Source organism: Tamandua tetradactyla, chromosome 12, assembly GCF_023851605.1.
Source record: "Tamandua tetradactyla isolate mTamTet1 chromosome 12, mTamTet1.pri, whole genome shotgun sequence".
NCBI classification, from domain to species: domain Eukaryota; kingdom Metazoa; phylum Chordata; class Mammalia; order Pilosa; family Myrmecophagidae; genus Tamandua; species Tamandua tetradactyla.
Window position 1 is genome coordinate 14,154,451 of NC_135338.1, and position 17,053 is coordinate 14,171,503.

At 35.9% G+C, this 17,053-nt stretch overlaps 1 protein-coding gene across 2 annotated transcripts in view; it reads left to right on the plus strand.

Moving 5' to 3' along the window:
- Positions 1 to 13,538, plus strand: part of TXNDC16 (thioredoxin domain containing 16) — a 131,420-nt gene extending 117,882 nt beyond the window's left edge. For both annotated transcript variants that reach the window (XM_077122632.1, XM_077122631.1), the window contains exons 18-21: positions 260 to 398; positions 4,468 to 4,628; positions 5,832 to 6,022; positions 12,429 to 13,538. In XM_077122632.1, the coding sequence (XP_076978747.1) occupies positions 260 to 398; positions 4,468 to 4,628; positions 5,832 to 6,022; positions 12,429 to 12,694 (757 nt within the window). In that variant the 3' untranslated portion in view covers positions 12,695 to 13,538. The remainder of the gene's footprint in view (positions 1 to 259; positions 399 to 4,467; positions 4,629 to 5,831; positions 6,023 to 12,428) is intronic.
- Positions 13,539 to 17,053: the final 3,515 nt, after the last annotated feature.

Consider the following 17,053-nt stretch of genomic DNA (forward strand, 5'->3'; position numbering starts at 1 on the left):
TGAGTAAATTGCTTGAAAAAAAAATCTGGCTAGATTACTGTCTGCTGATTTCTTTTAATCTAGGTCGGCAAAGGCTCCTAAAATTTCTCAGATAGCCTCATATGGAAGACTAATTTGCCTGGAATTGTGTTCAGATTTTCTTTAGCAATAGAGTCTCCCATTTGCTGCCTCCCACTGTGACCTCCTGGTATAGTTTTCAGTTTTTTTTAATGACTAGATATATTTTGGTTGTGAATTTTGATACAACTTTTCTCCATAGGTCAAAAAAATATGCTGCAACTCTTCCAGCCCTGCTGCTTGCCAGACACAAAGAAGGCAAAATAGACAGCATTCCATTAGCTAACACCCACACGCAAGACATAGTTCAAATAATAAGAAGTGCATTACTGGAAACATTTGTGAGTATATTTTTAAGTAAGCATATTATTTGAAATAAGAATATCTAGATCAGTTGAAGACTCACAACTTTCCAACTTTTGCTGGCACAGGACATGATGTTTTGTGAGATGAAGATTCACTGGTTTGCTCTGCTTTATTATTCACTCATTATTTGTATGGCTTATCTGATTACTGCCAAAAGCACACATGCCTTTGGATTATTTTATTACCAAGACTCGTATGGCTAACGTTCCATTGAAGTACTTGACCTGAGCAGAAGCTTGCTTAAAAAGCACAGGGATTCTAGAGAATCAGACTCCTGGCTTCATATCCTTGACTTCTGTGCCTTAGTTTCCACATGTGTCAAATGGAGGTGGAGCCCCTGCCCCGGAGAGTTATTGTGAGTGTGAGCACTAAGCGAGATAGAACATGTGTGGTACTTAGTGTACAGTGTCTGGCCTATGGAAAACATTCAGCAAATATTAGGTGTTATTCTAATTATTTATGCAGCTTTAGAACAAGAGACTGTCTTATGAAAGACCTTTTTATCGCTCTACTTTGTATAATAGTAATCCAGATATAACCTGGATTACTTGGTTCCAGTTGTGCATTTCTATTAAATAAAGTTAGAATATTATCAATTTACATCTTTATACATTTCTAAAGTGACAAGATTTTTAACTACAATGCGTATTCTTGTCAGCTGTAAATGCTGACTGGATATCCTCCTGTTATGATGTTTCTTGTTTGGATGACCTAATTACATCACATATTAGGCTCAAATAAATTACTGTAATCTTTATTAAGTCTGTGACATTGGTTCTGCCACCTCTCTCCATATTCCCCCATTAAAGTTATAGGTTATAATTAAATATTTGTGTTAATATTTTTAAGATGTAGTTTTCTAAATTATTAAAGTAACATTTTTGTCTTCACTGACTTATTTGATAAATATCCCCTTAGTATGTACATAATATGCTTTTTTTAGATTAGTAAGACTTTAATTTTTCAGATTATAAAGAAGCAAATTAAAATTAACCGTAACATTTCTGAATTTAATTTGGGGATATATGCCCCTATACTTTTTAAAGTTTTGTGTGTATGTGCATATTTGTCTTTCTATATTGAGAAACATTTTCATCAAGAAACAGTGATACACATTTTTAGTATCTACATTATACTGTTGTATTATTGTGCCTTAGTTTAACTAGTTTCCTATTGATGGGTATTTAAGTCATCCTAGCCTTTTTTTTGGTAGATAATCATGTATATCCGATACATTATATATTTAGGGTAGATACTTGAATTTGAATTGCTAGTCCAGAGAATAAGCATATTTTTAAGGCTTTTGAGAAATATTTCTGTATTGTGCTACAGAAGATTTGTAACATTTTACTCTTTCATCTAAGTTTTTTTAGATAATATTCTTTAAAGCTGAGAAACATTGAACAAACTTAACTATCAGAGTCTGTTTACAGTTAAGGCAAATGTGATAAGATTTGTGGCAGTTTCAGTTTATGTAGTTTGCCGTGTTCAACTAAGTACTGGATGGCTATAATGAAAAATAAATATTTTGCTTTTAGTTTGTGAACTTTCCATACATTCTAAAGCCATCAGGTGGAGTTATTAAAATTTCTGAAGCTGTCATGCATTGGAGTAACCTCCAATGAGGTCCTGAGTGTATCGTGGCTGCATGAAAGAGCCAGCTAGCAGCCAGCTCACTTCTTGGCCTGCAGTTAGGTGTTAGAAAGACCTTAATCTTCATCAGGATGGGGAAGAGGAGTGGATGGGGAGCATATTTTTTTTTCATTTTTCCCCCCTATCATTTGTTTACTTTTAAGCCATATGTTTTACCCATCTGTCCATACTGTAGATAAAAGGAGCATCAGACACAGGTTTTCACAATCACACAGTCACATTGTGAATGCTCTATCATTATACAATCATCTTCAAGAAACATGGCTACTGGAACACAGCTCTACATTTTCAGGCAGTTCCCTCCAGCCTTTCCATTACATCTTGACTAACAAGGTCATATCTACTTAATGCGTAAGAATAACCTCCAGGATAACCTCTCGATTCTGTTTGGAATCTCTCAGCCATTGACACTTATTTTGTCTCATTTCTCTCTTCCCCCTTTTGCTCGAGAAGGTTCCCTCAATCCCTTGATGCTGAGTCTCAGCTCATTCTAAGATTTCTGTCCCTAGTTGCCAGGAAGGTCCACACCCCTGAGAGTCACATCCCATGTAGACAGGGGGGAGGGCAGTGAGTTTGCTTGTCGTGTTGGCTGGAGAGAGAGGCCACATCTGAGCAACAGAAGAGGTTCTCTGGGGGTGACTCTTAGGCCTAATTTTAAGTAGGCTTAGCCTATCCTTTGCAGGGTTAAGTTTCATATAAACAACCCCCAAGATTGGGGACTCAGTGTATTGCTTTGATTGTCCCCACTGCTTGTGGGAATGTCAAGATTTCTTGGGGAGGATTTTTTTATGTGACATGAAATTTTTTATTTTAATGAATCTGATTATAATTAGGTCAGGTAAATAATTCCTGAATCTGAAATTCTATAAGCAAAGATATATCCAGGGCTGTCATGCTTAGACCTATTTATTAAGAAATAAGGTTAGCATTTTTCACAGATACGTAGTTCCTTTTTTATGCTTTTAATATGGGTAATAATACAGGGATCCAAAGAATTATAGTGTCTTTATAGTCAGATTGTCAAAGGTCACCTTTCAGTTACTCCAGTTACTGACTTTTTAACTGTTTCTTTTTCGTATCTTAGTAATATTCAACATTGTTGACTCCATCATATGGTCTTAAAATTCCCTCCACTTCTGGCTTTTGTAGTTCAATCCTTTCCAAATACTGCTACAACTCTGTGACTACCCACACTCGGTCTCATTTGTTTTCTAGACTTACATCCACAACCTTTTTTTTCTTCTTTTGCTACTGTTTTTCTTTGGGAAATTTTCCCCATACCTGTAACTTCTATTACTACCAGCTAATGATTGCTAAATTAGGTTTTCTAATTCTTACTTTCCTGTTAAACTTACAGACCTCTTTGTCTTTTTTTTCCTGACATAGGAAAGAGTGGTGTCCATCACCAATCCTCCTTTCCACAAATAGTTATTCCAGCTAATCGTCTTTCTAAAGACAGACCTAATCATGCCACTCGTTTGACCTAGAATCATCTCAGTATTCCTAGGAGACAGACAGCTTGTCAGGAGAACTTACCAAGGCCTTTCCTCACGTGGTCTCATAGCCACATTTGCCTTTTATATGCCTAAATCTAGCACAGTTGACTTTTACTCTTTCTCAGATATTTTGTACCACCTTAACAGCTCTCTGCCTCTCATGCTGTGCCTATGTCTGGAATTCCTGTTCAAGTACATGCTTCAATCTGTCATGATTTTATTCCTTATCCAAGCCAATGTGTGTCACATGGGAAGGCACATGCTGGTGTCTGCTGGTTCCTGTTCTTGTTTCCATTGTTTCCAGCTTCTGATGCCAGTGGTTTCCTCTCTCAACATCTGTGGGCTTTCACTTAACTCCTCTGGGTCACAACTCTGGGTTCTGCCTTGCTTAGCGTCTCATGGGAAGGCACATGGGCTCTGCCTCTCCAAACACCTGTCTAGGCATCCGTGCTCTCTGTTGGCACCCCAGGCATCTCCAAATTCTGTGTCTCTGTTGGCTCTGAGCTTTCTCCAAAAGGACCCCAGTAAACTAATCAAGACTGACCTTGAATGGGTGGAGTCACATCTCCATCTAATCAGAAGGTCACACCCACAATTGGGCATGTCACATCTCCATAGAAACAATCTAATAAAAAGGTTGGGCCCCACAGTGTTGAATCAGGATGAAAAGAAACATGGCTACCCCCACAAGATTGGATCAGGAAAAAGGACATGACTTTTCTGGGTACTTAACAGCTTCAAACTGGCAGTCAGTCTGGTAAAATCTCCACTTAAATGAAAATATGCTTGGATTATATTTTGCAAACTAAAATTACGCAGTGTTTGAACTTTATTATCTATTTTATGTACCATCATCCCCCATATTTTGTATTGTTTTGTTTTCCACTTTTAACAGCCAGAAATCACTGTGGAAAATCTTCCTGCTTATTTAAGACTTCAGAAACCATTACTTATTTTGTTCAGTGATGGCAACATAAATCATAACTATAAAAAAGCAATATTGGACCTGGTAAAACAGAAACACTTGGATTCACTTATTCCTTGTTGGTTAAATCTGTAAGTATATATATATATATTTTTTTACATGGGCAGGCACCGGGAATCAAACCCGGGTCCTCGGGCATGGCAGGCAAGCATTCTTACCTGCTGAGCCACCGTGGCCCGCCCTGTAAGTATATTTTTAATATATAAGAAATAAAGTATAATTTTACATTTTCATTTGGAAATGAAACTCTGACTCCACCTTTTGAAGTTATATTATGGGACCAAAGCCATCAGGATATTTTAGTAATAAAACTCCCTCAGATGGTCTAAGATGACCTTGTTTTCAACTGAGTTCTGTTCCACAATAAACTTTTTAAAAGAGGTTTTTCTGATTTTAAAAGCAATCGATATCCATTGAACCTAATTATCAAGGTAAATTACCATATTTACATATTGTGATATTTTGGCATTTTCCTTTAGTTTCTTTTTCTGTACTTCGATATTTTTAAAGTTCAGCCTATAGTGTTAGAGAAATGTTTATGGGCATTACCAGTGATATTTCCTGGTATGTTTTCTAGATTTAATCTTTGAGAACACAGCTCATACATGCATATAATCCCTTGTTCAGATTCAGATGAAAAACATTTATTTTTTCAACTTATTCAAAAAATTACAAAATTGGAGGTGGGTATACAGTTTTGCTGTGAAGAGCTTCATTCTGAATGAATGTACTGTACTTCTTGAGACAAAATGTTCCCAGGTAATTATTGTTATATAACATTGTATTACCGTGTGCTACTACTATGCTAAACTGTATAATTGCTTTTGATCTCTTTAACTTCAAGCTAATCTCCTGTTCATTTTCCTGAAGGGCACAGTTTTCTTTTGGAAAAGTAGTGTTTCTCAAACTAAGCATTTTTAATATTCATAAAATGAAAAGATCAAATCTTAGATAACCATTTAACTTTTGAGTTGAGATGTGATCAGATATTTGGCTGAGCTTTGGAAGAAACCTATTAATTATGTCAAACCTAAATAGACAGGCCTTTGGATTATGTCCATTTTTCACTTAAAAGAAACCACCCCATGTTAAAAAGAAACTTCTAAAAATTTGATTACTTATAACATAGTCATTGACCTCTTGATTTTCAGGATATCTTATTTTAAAATAAACTTACTGGTATATTTAAAATTTAATGGTATATTTTAAATGTAATGTTCTACAAACTTTTTAAAAATAGAAATATTAATATGTTCAATCATTCCATTTTGTAGAAAGAATACTCCTGCGGGGAGAGGAATCTTGCAGGTGTATTTTGACACTTTGCCTCCCCTTCCATGTCTTGTGTTGGTGAATCTTCATTCAGATGGCCAAGTATTTGCATTTCCTTCAGACCAATCTATAACTGAACAAAATCTTTTTCTGTGGCTTAAGAAATTAAAGGCAGGACTACAAAGTCATATCAGTAAGTTCTCTGTTTTGTTTAATCCACATGGCTTCACACTAACCCATACTGTTCCATGAATTCTAAACTTGAATCATAGATAATGAATGCTAGAGAGAGTTGACTTCTATTGATGGTTTTAAGTGTCCTAAATATTGATATGTTGATAACATTGATCAGGACAATCTCCAATTGTGAGACCAGAAATAAAAGGTCTCATTTTCAGTCAATTCACCTGAGGTTGCCTTTCTCTGGAATTTTAGTTCATGGGGTCCTTATTGATTGTACAGATGGTCAGTGTGTTTAAAAACATGATTTTTGTAATTTCTCCATTTTTTTCCTAATTGTCACAATAGGAACTTTGGCTTGCTGAAGCATAAGTTCTTCATGCTATTTTTATAAAACTGAAATTGTGCATTTGCAGTTCTTGTATAGCTTTTTTCATATGCATGCCAGTTTGTTTTCTTTCTGCAATGATAAGCAAATATGTGATTTTATAGAAAGCAAGAATGTTACTAGTAGCACATTATTATTATATAAAATTCTGCTTCTAAACATTCTAAGTATATGTCAAACTGAAACTTGTCTCAATTTCTCCCTCAACATTTATTATTGTTGCTTTTGATAATCACATGTATCGACCTTTATGGTTGTATCATCTTACTTCTACATCATCATAGGCCAAGTACATCAGAGAAATTAACAGTTGGAATAAAAGTAATGGTCATTATTTACTGAGTAATTGCTATTTTCCAGGGAGTATCAAATTTAATAATCATAATAACTCTCGAGTTTGGCGGGTCGTTGTTATACTCTTTTTCCAGATATAAAACTGAGACAGAGGTGACGTAACTTGTCAAAGCTTATTCACCTAATAAGTACCAGTGCGGGGTTTCAACATAGTCTATGTCTGGAGCTCCTACTTTTAACCAAATTGCCTAATGATTTGTCTCTAACAAACCATTTTGCTTATTTTATTGAATCTTCATCTCACCATATAATTCAACTAGTCTGTGGAGAGTTACCAAGATTGTAGATACTAAGTTTGCAGTGATTTTACCTAAATTTCATAGTTATTCTATATAATTCATAGACATAAATATAGGGGGAAGGAGTTCTGCTTAATGAGATAGAATTTTAAAAGTATCATTGTTTTATACGTAACTTAAATATTAATAGCTAAGTTATTAAATACCATGTTCTACATGGTGCTAGTATATTTCATGAATTAGTCTAATCCTCAGAAGAATATGTGGTTGATATTATTTAAAAAATAAATACTATTAAATTAAAATTTATTAATTTGAATAGCTAACAATTATTGTATATAGGTTATTATTGAATATAAGTGATTTACATGCATCATCTCATATAATTCTCACAAGAATCATATGAAGTCTTAATATAATCTTATGAGTTAAAAAATTAGTTCAAAGCCATATAGTAAATAATTGGGTAGGGTTCGATTCCAACCAAGAACTCCAATTCCAGAGCTAGAATTTAGAACCAGAAGAAAAGAGATTTTGATCTAGAATTTATTGACCCCTGCCATATTTTCTACTTTTCTAAAACATATGTGAATGTATATTTATGATATAAATGCATATGCTAATTTATATTTGAGTATTAACTATTTATATACAACTTCAGAAACAGTAGGCCGGTTATCATTTAAATAAGTTAAAGTGTGGCAACCTAAGACATTATTGTATCAAGAATATAATCCTAAAATAGTATCCAAGGATTTTGCTGTTGGATACCAGATGAAAATCTTACAATATTTTGACACTGTTTTGTGATAGAGTCTTGGAATAGACATATACATATATGTATATAAATATGTACACATACAGAGTTTGGTATACCCCCCAATCCAGTGCTATATTGTCTCTCTAATAGCATGCATGGTATGAATCTATCATTATGTATATTCTGTATACTTAATCAGATACTTGGATTTATTTAATTATCAATCACTGGCAGCACACTTGTTTTTCCCAGGTGGTCTGCTTCATCTTTGTCAGGTTAGGCAGAAATGAATTTAGTCTAACTAAACTTTTGTGCCTAACATATAGATGATATTTTTAAAAATTTAGATATAATTCACATATAAAGTTCACCATTTAAAGTGCAAATTCAGTGGTTTTTAGTACATTTATGCAACTATCACTATCTAATTCCAGAATGTTCTCATCACCCTAAAAAGAAATCCTGTACCCATTACTAGTTATTCCCCATTCTCTCTGCCCCTCAGCCCCTAGCCACCACTAATCTACTTTATTTCTATGGATTTGCCTATACTGGACATTTCCTATAAATGATGTCGTATAATACATGGCATTTCAGATTTGGCTTCTTTTACAGCATAATGTTTTCAAGGTCATACATGTTGTAGCATGAGTCTATACTTTATTCCTTTTTTGTGGCTGATAAAATATTGTGTTGTATAGATGTACCACACTTTGTTTACTCATCATTCCATGCCATTTGCATTGTTTTCACTATTTAGCTATTGTGGAGTGGGCAGCTGTGAACAGTCACGTACAGGTTTTTGTAGGAATGTATTTTTCATGTTCTCATGGGCATATACCTACATAGGAGTAGAATTACTGAGTCATATGGTAACTTTAATTTAGCTTTTTGAGAAGCTGCCAAACTGTTTTATACAGCAGTTGAGCTGTTTTACATTCCTACTGACAATATATGAGGTCCCAGTATTTCCCTATCACTGCCCTCTGTGTTAGTTACCTGTGGCTGCTGTAACAAATTACCACAAACTAGATGGTTTAAAACAATAGAAATTTATTCTCTCACAGTTCTGGAGACCAGAAGTCCAAGATGAAGGTGTTGTCAAGGCCACAGCCCCTCTGGAGACTCTAGAGAGGAATCATTCCTTGTGTCTTCCAGCTTTGCTGACTGTCACTGTTCCTTGGCTTGTGGCCATATCCTTCCAATCTCTTCATCTTCATATTGCCTTCTCTTCTGTCTCTTATAAGGACACTTGTCCTTGGATTATGGGCACACCTGGGTAATCCAGGATGATCTCACGATCATTATATCTGCAAAGACTCTGTTTTTCAAATAAGGTAACATTCACAGTGTCTAGGTATTAGGACCTCGTCATTTTTTGAGGGGTTAGGGGTCATTGTTCAACCCACTATGCCAGCACTTCCTTATTGTTTTTAAGCCATTCTGGTGGGTATGAGATGGAATCTCATTGAGATTTTGATTTGCATTTCCTTAAGGGCTAACAATGTTGAACAACCTTTCATGCATGTAATGGCCATTTGTCTATCTCCTTTGGAGAAATAGCTATTTAAATACTTTGTTCATTTTTTAACAAGGTTATTTGCCTTTTTATCATTGTATTGAATGAGTTTTTTTAAACATTCTGGATACTAGACCTTAATAGGTACGATTTGCAAATATTTTCTGCAATGTTGGAAACATATTTCATTCTGTGGGTTTTGTCTCTACTTTCTTGATAGTGTCCTTTGATGCACACAATATTTAATTTTGCTTGTGCTTTTGATGTCTTTTCTAAGAAACCATTGCCTGATCCAAGGTTCTGAACATTTTCATGTTTTCCTCAAGACTTCTGTAGTTTTAGCTCTTACACTTAGGTCTTTGATCCATTTCCAGTTGATTTTTTTGTGTGGTGTGAAGCGGGGTGGGGGGTATGTGTCCAAATTAATTCTTTTAGCGTATTTAGTTGTCCCAGCACCATTTGTTGAGAAGACTGTTCTTTCTTCATTGGATGGTCTTAGCAGCCTTGTTAACAATCAGTTGGCCATAAATGTATGAGTTTATTTCTGTACTTTTCTAGTCTACTGATATATATATGTCCATCCTTATGCCAGTACCTCCCTATCTTTATTACTCTTGCTTTGTAAGTAGGTTTTAAAATTGGGAATGTGGGCTCTCCAGCTATATTCTCCTTTTTCAGTATTTTAGCCATTCTGTGTCCCTGAGTCTTAATTTTCTGACATCATTTACTGGTTTTTATATTTTCCTAGGAAATAGGACAAAATTGACTCTTTGGGTAAGTGATAATCTGGAGGGAGGCCTTTTTTGTGACAATCACTCATGTTTGACTTCTTCATTCTAGCTTTGCGGTGTGGGGGTCCCTTCAGTTGTGGCTCTTGATCTGGTCACGTAGCCTGTGTCCACGCTTCTGTGAATCTAAAGTAGAATCATTACCCTTGTAAAGGTCCTTCCCTAAAAGGGGCCCCCCTGGGGGCTTTGACCCATCTCTCCAACTCACTCCTACCAAGGGAAAAGAATCAGAATTATCGTTCTTAGTTTCCCAAGAGACTGGTATGTCTTTAAGTACACTGTGTTAACGCCTCTGAGGGATTGCCATCGTTTTTCTGTATTGCTGCTCTAAGGCTTACCTTCTTCCTGTAGCCTCTGCAGCAGGTAAGAAAATGAAACCGCACTTCTCTGTGCGTGGGGTCCTGTGTGGGCAGCACCTGCTGTCACCACACGGAGGTGAGCAGGTCTGTACTGACTGCACACGCTGCGGTGAGGGTGTGGCAGTAGCCCTCTCGAAGTAGCCTCAGTCTGTAATCTGGGGCCACAGATGCTGCCTCATCCTGCTTACTGGGGGCCTCCACTTGCCGCATCCTGCTTACTGGGGGCTTCCACCTGCCTCCTCTTGCTTACTGGGGGCTTCCACCTGCCTCCTCTTGCTTACTGGGAACCTTCACCTGCCTCATCCTGCTTACTGGGGACTTTAATTTCTGTGAAACTGAAATTTGGAAATCGCCGCTTTGGACAAGTTTCTGACATTTCTATTCCTATGCCTAAGTTTTCTTATATATAAAATTAGGATAATAATTGTGCTTACCTCATGGGGTTGTGGTAAAGATTAAATGAATAATGTCTGGCCTACATTAAGGCTCAGTAAATGATAGCTATTTGTATGATTTCTTTCTATCATTTCTAATTATTGAAAAATATATGTATTACCCTTATATGATTAAAGTACAGTTTTTAGTTTGTAATTGAAAACATGAAGACCTTTATACAGTTCCCTCAGCAAGTAATTAGAATTGACATGTTAAGTTTCAGGCATTTTATCATAGTTTTAGGCTGCACTGTTTACCTTAAAAAATAAATATTGCTAAGTATTTTCTTAGCTTTAAGTGGTATCTTTTCTAAAAATATAGCTTAAAATGCATTTATAATACTACAAATAGTTATTCTTATCTTTCTGTTTATGCATTACATTAAATAAAAATATTTCATCTGTTTGTTACTTTTGAACTATTAGGCTGTATCTAGGCAATGCTAATCTGAAACATCAATTGCAGGGGCAGCCTAAAGTTAAATCCTGCTGATGTGCCAAGTATAAATGTGTGAGAAGAAATATATACTAAGAGGAATACAGATATACTGCATATATACATGCACAGTGTATTTGAGCTTTAATTCAATCTAGGAAATTGCAATTTATATCAATTTCTTAAGCTTTTAAAGATATTAATTTGATCTGTGAGAGAAGTTCAAGTTTTTATTTTATGAGAATTTACTGTTCTGTTTTTTTTTTCTTGTAGCAGTGTGGTTACTTTCATTGGAATGTACCTTAAAAAGGCTTACTTTGAGCATTTCCTTATATAGTTTATTTTTCAGAATAGTATGTTAAATGGGCTAATTCTGAAACTTTTGTAAAATCTTTCTTATAGCTGAAGGAAACTTAGCTAATTTACCTCATTTATGTTATCCTTTTAATTGGTTTTCATCTTCTGATGACCAATGTTTTAAAATAATGTTAAGATTGACTTCTGTGTACCTTACATGAGAGAAATAATCGCTGTTTTAGTATGGTAGATTCCATAGCAATTTTTAGTTATTCCTTGTCTATAATTATTTTTATAAAGTAAATTTGTTTTTGTAAACTATGTGGGAAAAATATTAATAAAAAGCTTCAAAAATAGAAATGCTCTAAAACATATGGAAAGACTTGTCTAAATAAAGACATATACGCCACAATTTTTTTCTGGAATGAATGATGAAGAAATAGTTCAGTTTCTTTGGCAAGACAGATAAGAGTAAGGATGGAAAGAGTCTTTTTCATTTTAACTTATACCTGGTCTATAGTGAATCTTATTACACACAGCTTTTTCTTATAACCTTCAACAGGGTTAACTGACAGAGATTATGAACTTTTTTGTTTTCCTATTGATACTTTATTTAAACAACAATAGCTTATAAATATATTATAAAAATGTAAATGGCTAGTAATGACAAACGTAACAAGCTTCTTACTGATAATGATTGTAAAAATATCTGTCTTTGCTTAGATATTTAATGCTGATAAAGCCTTCACCCCTACAAATGTATTTTTAAAGTAATAAATTTTCCAACATATTTGTGTAATTTTAAAGCTGTTAATCTTTAACTCTTGATTGTATCTTCTTTGCAGCAATTTTATCTGCTCAGGAATGGAAACCTCCTCTTCCAGCGTATGATTTTCTAAGTATGATGGATGCCTCAGCATCTCAATATTCCACCAGCGAAGCTCCTGAGAATAGTAAAGAAACTGATGTGCAGGAGAATGATAAGAAACAGCATGAAGATAAATCAGCAGTGAGAAAAGAACCAACTGAAACACTAAGAATAAAACGTTGGAACAGAAGTAATTGGTTTAAAGAAGCAGAAATATCATTTAAGCATGATAAAGAGTTATGAAGCTCAAAAGCAAATTTCATATCATAGCTCGGTGGGAAGCTTTCCAAAGTTTTTGGCTTATTTGATAGACTTAGTAATTTATTTCTTTAAAAACATTTTAATAAATCATTTCAAGTTTCCAGACTAGTTCTGTCCAATAGAAATACGTGAGCCACGTATGTAATTTGGAATTTTCTAGTAACCACATTAAAAAAGTAAAAAAAAACAGGTGAAATTAATTTTAATACTTTCATCCAGTAAATATATCCAAAATATCACCATGTAATCAATATAAAAATTAATGAGATATCTTACTTTCTTTTTGCAGACCAAGTCTTCGAGGTCCAGTGTGTGTTTTAGATTTCCCACACATCTGAATTCAAACCAGCCACATCGCAGGTGCTCAGTCCCCACACGTGGCTAGTGACTGCTGCATGGAATAGTGCAGCTCTAGACAAAAACTCATATAATTAATGTAATGTGGTTCTAGCCACTATATATATGTATTTGAATTAAAATAAAACTGTAGCTGCATTTCAATCCGTTAGTTCCACAGTGGAATCACAGCTAGCAAGCTGTATTCACTTTGTTGATTAACCAGGAGGCATTTGTGCACCTCAGGACATTTGGCAACGCCTGGAACCCTTTTTCATTGTTATGACTAGGGGTGTGCTACTGGCATTTAGTGGGTAGAAGCCAAGGATGCTGCTAAATATCCTACAACGCATAAGACAGATGCTCATAAAAAGATATATATGGCCCAGGTTGAGAAAGCTTGTGTTAAATTAACCTGTGGCAGACTAGGCTCTTTGTTTTCTGGATTCTGCTTAATTATGTTTGGAATAAATCTTGACTAGTAAAGAAATATGTGATCTTATCCTGATTATTATCTGGATACGGCTTTATCTTTTTGTAAAAATTCATTCTTTATATTTTCAAAAAGCAATGAGAAGTAACCCTAAAAAGGACTCTTAAAACCTGCCATTATTTCCATGTTGTATTGCTAAATTTCAGATTGAATAGGAAGTAAGCATTTTTCTATCCTCCTCACAAAAAGTGAGGATCCTACATCTGCACCGTGTCTGAAATACAGCCAGATATGGTACAGATGTAAATAGTAAAGTTTCGAGCAAATCAGTTGGTGTCCCTGGATAATACAGAATTATGTAGAAAATGAGAAGACTTTATTAGCCAACAAATTGTTTTAATTTAAAATGCACTTACTTGTCAGGCTGATCTGTTTCCAACAGTTGTCTCGTTTTTGCTATATGCATATTTTGACATTTCTTGAGTACTTCCTACCTGGTGCTTCAATATATTTCTTCTTATAATATCTACTTGGGGTATGTTGTTCTTGAAACTTTCTCCACATATGATTTATCTAGTTAACTGAATTTGGCAACTGAAATTTTAAAAATTATAAATGACTAAAGTTCAATAAATGCATGTAATTAATATATTTCATTGTAGTATAGAACATGTGCTACTCTTAGCACCCCCTGCTACTCTTTTTTTTTTCCTGTAACATACAGTACCTTATTTCAGTTCACTCTCATTTGTTTTTAACTCTTAACACATGGGAGATAGGAGAGTGAACTCTAAATATAGTTTATAATTATGAAACATCCTCAGCCTAATCATTAGAAAATGCTAATTAACTACAAACACATAAAAGTGAAATTGATTAGTACTGTACATTGATCAACAATTTTGACAGTCATCATATATGTTCTTTATTTTAAATTATTGAAAGTATCTTCCTTTGGTCTATCTTGTGCAATTGGACCACTTGCCCTGTAGCAGTTGAATTCTTTGGTTGCAAACAATAGAAATTCAACTTTGGTTAACTTAAGCAAAATGGGAATATCAGATAATTCAGTTAGAGGAAAATTTAAACCAGTTTTAAAAAGTTAAGAACCGCAGTTGTTCTGGGATCCAAGTAGCAGGAACTAAAGACCCAGTTACTAACTAGCTCCAACTGTTTTTATGTCTTGTATCTCAGAGAGTACAGGGAAAGTTAGTTTGGCAAAGACTAGGTACCTTAACTGGCATCCCTGGCAAAACTTCCACAATGCAGAATTAAACCTCATAAAAGAAATATATATCCTGTTTACCAGAAAAATGAATGTAGAGAGGTTAAAAAAAAATACAAAGAAATAGAAAACCCATGTGTTCTAGAGACAGCACTTGCTGTTCTTCTGTCTGTCCTTGGCTCCTCTTCAGGCCTTTCCACCACGTCCTCCCATGCATTTTTTTTTTTCACATGGGCAGGCACTGGGAGTCGAACCCGGGTCCTCTGGCATGGCAGGCGAGCATTCTTGCCTGCTGAGCCACCGTGGCCCGCCCTGTCCCATGCATTTTTGAGAATATTCCAGTGCCCTCTTCCTCCAAGTGTTTGTAACTTTCCTATATGTTCCGCCGAACCTCTACAAAAGTTGGTGGCCAGTGCACATGTACAGTATACATGGTATCCCATCCCGCATTAACTAGACTCTCACCCTCTCCTTCATTCACCTATGCTATAAACATTCTTGGTCCATTGCTTCTGACCCTTGTGATGAAATATTCCATTGTCAAAATTCCTGGAGTTCTTCACTTAAGCTTGAGCTTCTTTTAAAAAACTAAATGTGGATAAGCTGAATGATACGAGTTGTAGATCAGTGTTTATTTTTAGTAATCAAAGTAATCAAATAGTTATACCATGAAAGTTGTGCTTTCATTCAAGATGTGGAAAGCTGTGAGAGAATGCTACTCTCATCTTAACAGGAAAATAATTATAACTTTTTAAAACCCATCAGAGAAGGCAACCAAGGAAACTGAATTCCAAAGAAGTGACAAGCCCCTTCAAGGAGAAGCAAGACACATGAACTGTTTCACCTTTGGCAGAGCTTGGGAAACCGCCATTAAAATAAGAAAGAAGTTATCAAGTACATCAAAGAGTCTGAGATTTTATATTACTTGGAAGTTAATAAATTAGCTTTTCATAGTTTCTTAAGTCAGAGACAAAGGACTTTATCTTGCCCAGCAATAACATTAGCCAGAATGCCAGTGTTTGTACTGGTTCCCTGAGCCCCAGTCCCACTGTGTGAAGAGAAGAGGTGATAACTGCACATGAAGTTGGTTGTATTACAGAGGAGGAAAGTGAAGCCTATGTGTCACGGTCAGCTTCATGTGTCAACTTGGCCAAGTGGTGGTATCTGTCTGGTTGGGCAAGTGCTGGCCTGTCTGTTGCAATGAGGACATTTCATAGAATTAAATCATGATCACATCGGCTGCATCCACAGCTAATTCCATTTGTAATCAGCCAAGGGGAGTGTCTTCTGCAGTGAGTGATGCTTGATCTAATCACTAGAAGTCTTTTAAAGAAGATTCAGAAGAGACAGGCTGTCTTCCTGCTTTGGCCGGCGATCCTCTCCTGTAGAGTTTGTCCAGACCCTCCATCGGAATTGTTGGCTTCACAGCCTGCCCTGTGGATTTTGGACTCTGCGTTCCCGTGGTCACGTGAGACACTTTTATAAATTTTATATTTGCGAGTGTTACCTGTTGATTCTGTTTCTCTAGAGGACCCTAACTAATACACTATGGAACCCATATATTTTATGTGTATTAATCATGCCTCCACTTTAATCTGGAACGATTTCAGTGGACATAAGCAAGCCTGCACATGCTGTGTCTATTTTACCATGCTGTTATATAACATCCTTGAAAAGGTATTCCAGAACAAAGGCAAGTCAGTTCCTCTACTCACAAATCAGACAGGAAAGTGAGAGACCCATGGAACCAGTTAAAATTTTAAAGAATTCTCTTAGGCAAAGTGTGGGCTGGAATATTAGTTTAGAATAAGTGGAAATCACTGACATGGCAATAGTTGACACTCAGTTTATAAGCCTTCAGTGGGTGCTCATGAGGATATTTGGAATAGGAGACTGGAAGGAAAGAACCCTCAGTGACATGGGCATTCTAGGTGGTGATTGATGAAATGATACTGGGAGACAGGCATGAAGCAATGCCCCTTTCCTCTGACCTTTTTCTCATATGAAGCAAAAGTCATTAGCCACAGGGGGAGCAATAGGCTACATCCCTGCCCCTAGGGCCTGGGCAAAGTGACTACTGCTGGGGAACAATTGCTTTGTCCCTGAGGAAAGGTAAAAGCCTCTTGGGTCTAGGATCTTACACCAATACTGTGCTGGTTTCAAACTACTATGTACCCTAGAAAAGCCATGTTCTTTTTTTATTTTTTGGTATGAGCAGGCACTGGGAATTGAAGCCAGGTCTCCAGTATGGCAGATAAGAACTCTTCCTGCTGAGCCACCATGGCCCCCCCCCAAGCCATGTTCTTTTTACCCTCCTCAAATCTTGTGGGGGCAGACCAGTTGTTCA